The 1,994-nt window shown below is 65.7% G+C and overlaps 1 protein-coding gene across 1 annotated transcript in view; it reads right to left on the bottom strand.

Moving 5' to 3' along the window:
* Nucleotides 1–27: 27 nt before the first annotated feature.
* The window catches only part of SPRG_22369 (hypothetical protein), a gene marked incomplete at both ends in the record, with an annotated part of 7,208 nt that continues 5,241 nt past the window's right edge, over nt 28–1,994 (bottom strand). Inside the window, 2 exons of the mRNA XM_012355691.1 lie at nt 28–1,574; nt 1,624–1,954. Coding sequence (XP_012211081.1) covers nt 28–1,574; nt 1,624–1,954 — 1,878 coding nt within the window. The remainder of the gene's footprint in view (nt 1,575–1,623; nt 1,955–1,994) is intronic.

Genomic DNA, 1,994 nt, shown 5'->3' with positions numbered 1-1,994 from the left:
CTCAGATTCGCGAGCGCGCCGGCGCACTGGAGCTGCAGATCGTCGTGCGTGATCTTGCACGCTTCGAAGAGCGGGGGAAGGCCGCTCTCGGCGACAAACTGCGTCTTGACAGGCAAATGCAGCGAGAGATGCCGGAGCGCACCGGCGGCCATTGTCTGCAACTCGACGTCTTGCGCGCGCAGGAGCGAAATGATCGCGGGAATCCCTCCGTTCTCGGCGATGAAGGGCTTGTTGTCTGCGTTGGCGCAGAGCGCTTTGAGGGCCGCGGCGGCTTGGCGCTGCACCGCCAGTCCCGGCGCGCCGAGGAGGCGGAAGAGGCACGGGAGACACCCGGTCTGGAGCATCGTAGCGTGATTTTCGCTTTGCATCGACAACTTGTGCAAACTCAGCGCGACGTTGTACTGACACTCGACGTCGTCGGCTTTGGCGACGCGGATGAGCCCCGGAAGTCCCTCCTCGTGCAGAAAGAGCGCGTGCACGTCGGCCGATGAGAGCAAGTTGGCGGCAAACCGACTGCCTTCGCGGTACACGCTGACGTAGCGACTGCGGAGGAGACGGACGCAGTTGGGCATCGCGTGGAGCTCCAGCATGCTCACGTGCGTCTCCGGCTCCTCGGCCATGTTGGCGAGCGCGCCGCAGGCATTCCGCGCGACCTCAATGTCGCCCGAAGCACTGAGGCGAAAGAGATGCGAGAGCAGCGGCGACGTCGCCGTCGGCAGCTTGTGCGCGTCGCTGAGCGTCCAGTTGCACGCGAGCGCCGCGAGCTCACGATCTAATTCAATGTACGCGGCATGGAAAGCCGCACTGGCGGCGACGACGAGCGCGGGAAGCAAGCTCGGCGTCCGCGCGATCGACATGGCCTCGGCGCGGATGACGTCGTCGACGGCCAAACGTCGTAGCACCGACACGGCTTGGCACTGGGCGTGGATGCTCTCGCCTTGTGTCACCAACGCGAGCGTGGCGTCGACCGCCGGGTCGGTCCGCGCGATGGGTCGCTGGTGCGTCGCGTTCATCGCGAGCTTCCCGAGCGCAAACGTCGCGTAGAAGCGCGTCTCGAGCGTGCACAAATGGCTCAGCGCCTGCACGAGCGGCGACAAGATGCCAGCTTCGAGGCACTTGTCGTGGAACGTGCTGTTGCCGAGGATGCTTCCGAGCGCCAAGACCGCGTAGCGCTGCGGCTCGGGCGCGGCGGCATCGGCCACGAGGCGCCCGAGGGCTCTCACAACGTCTTTGCGCAGGACGATGTCGTGCGTGAGCGGGTTGGCGAGGAGGTTGCCGAGCCCGATGGCGCCAAAGGTGCGGATCGTCTCATTGTGCTCAGGGCGCAGCGCGTGGAGGAGGAGGTCGTGGCAGAGGTCCTCGAGGAGGCGCGCGTGCGTGGCGTAGTTGCACGCCAAGTTGCACACGCATTTGAGCGCCTCGGAGAGCACGAACGGATCGTCGACGCTTTGGAGGTCGACGAGGAAGGCGCCGCCGCGGTCGCGCAAAATGCGATCGTGCGTTGAGACGTCTTGGGCCAGTGTCGCCAGCGTCGCGCAGGCATAGGTCGCAATCAAGTGGAAGGGCATGTGCGTCTACACCAACATCGTCATGATTCGACCATCGACCGACAATAGGACCCACCGTGGCGTCCATGTCCGTGTCGGGCGAGCCCACGAGCTGGATGAGCAGCGGCAAGAGCGCCGAGTTGGCGATCGACACCTTGTTCGACTCGTCCAGCGACAGGTTGTAGGCAGCGACCGCCACCTCGCGGCGCACAAAGTGGTCGCTGGACGTCGCGCCCAGCACGAGGGGCTCGAGGCCGCCGTCGCGTACGATCTTGACGCGGCTCTCGCGGGCGCTGCTGAGGCCTCGCAGTGCTGCGATCGCCGTCTTCTTGTCCTCGGGGTCCTCGGAGCACGCGAGCGCGATGATCGGTGGGATGCCTTTCGCATCGACAATCATGGGTCGGCGACTGGGCTCGGACGCGAGGTTGCAGAGCGCGAAGGCGATGC

The sequence above is a fragment of the Saprolegnia parasitica genome (assembly GCF_000151545.1).
Source record: "Saprolegnia parasitica CBS 223.65 unplaced genomic scaffold supercont2.289, whole genome shotgun sequence".
NCBI lineage: Eukaryota > Oomycota > Saprolegniomycetes > Saprolegniales > Saprolegniaceae > Saprolegnia > Saprolegnia parasitica.
The sequence above is the reverse complement of the archived record's forward strand: the minus strand, read 5'-3'. Positions and strand labels throughout refer to the sequence as shown.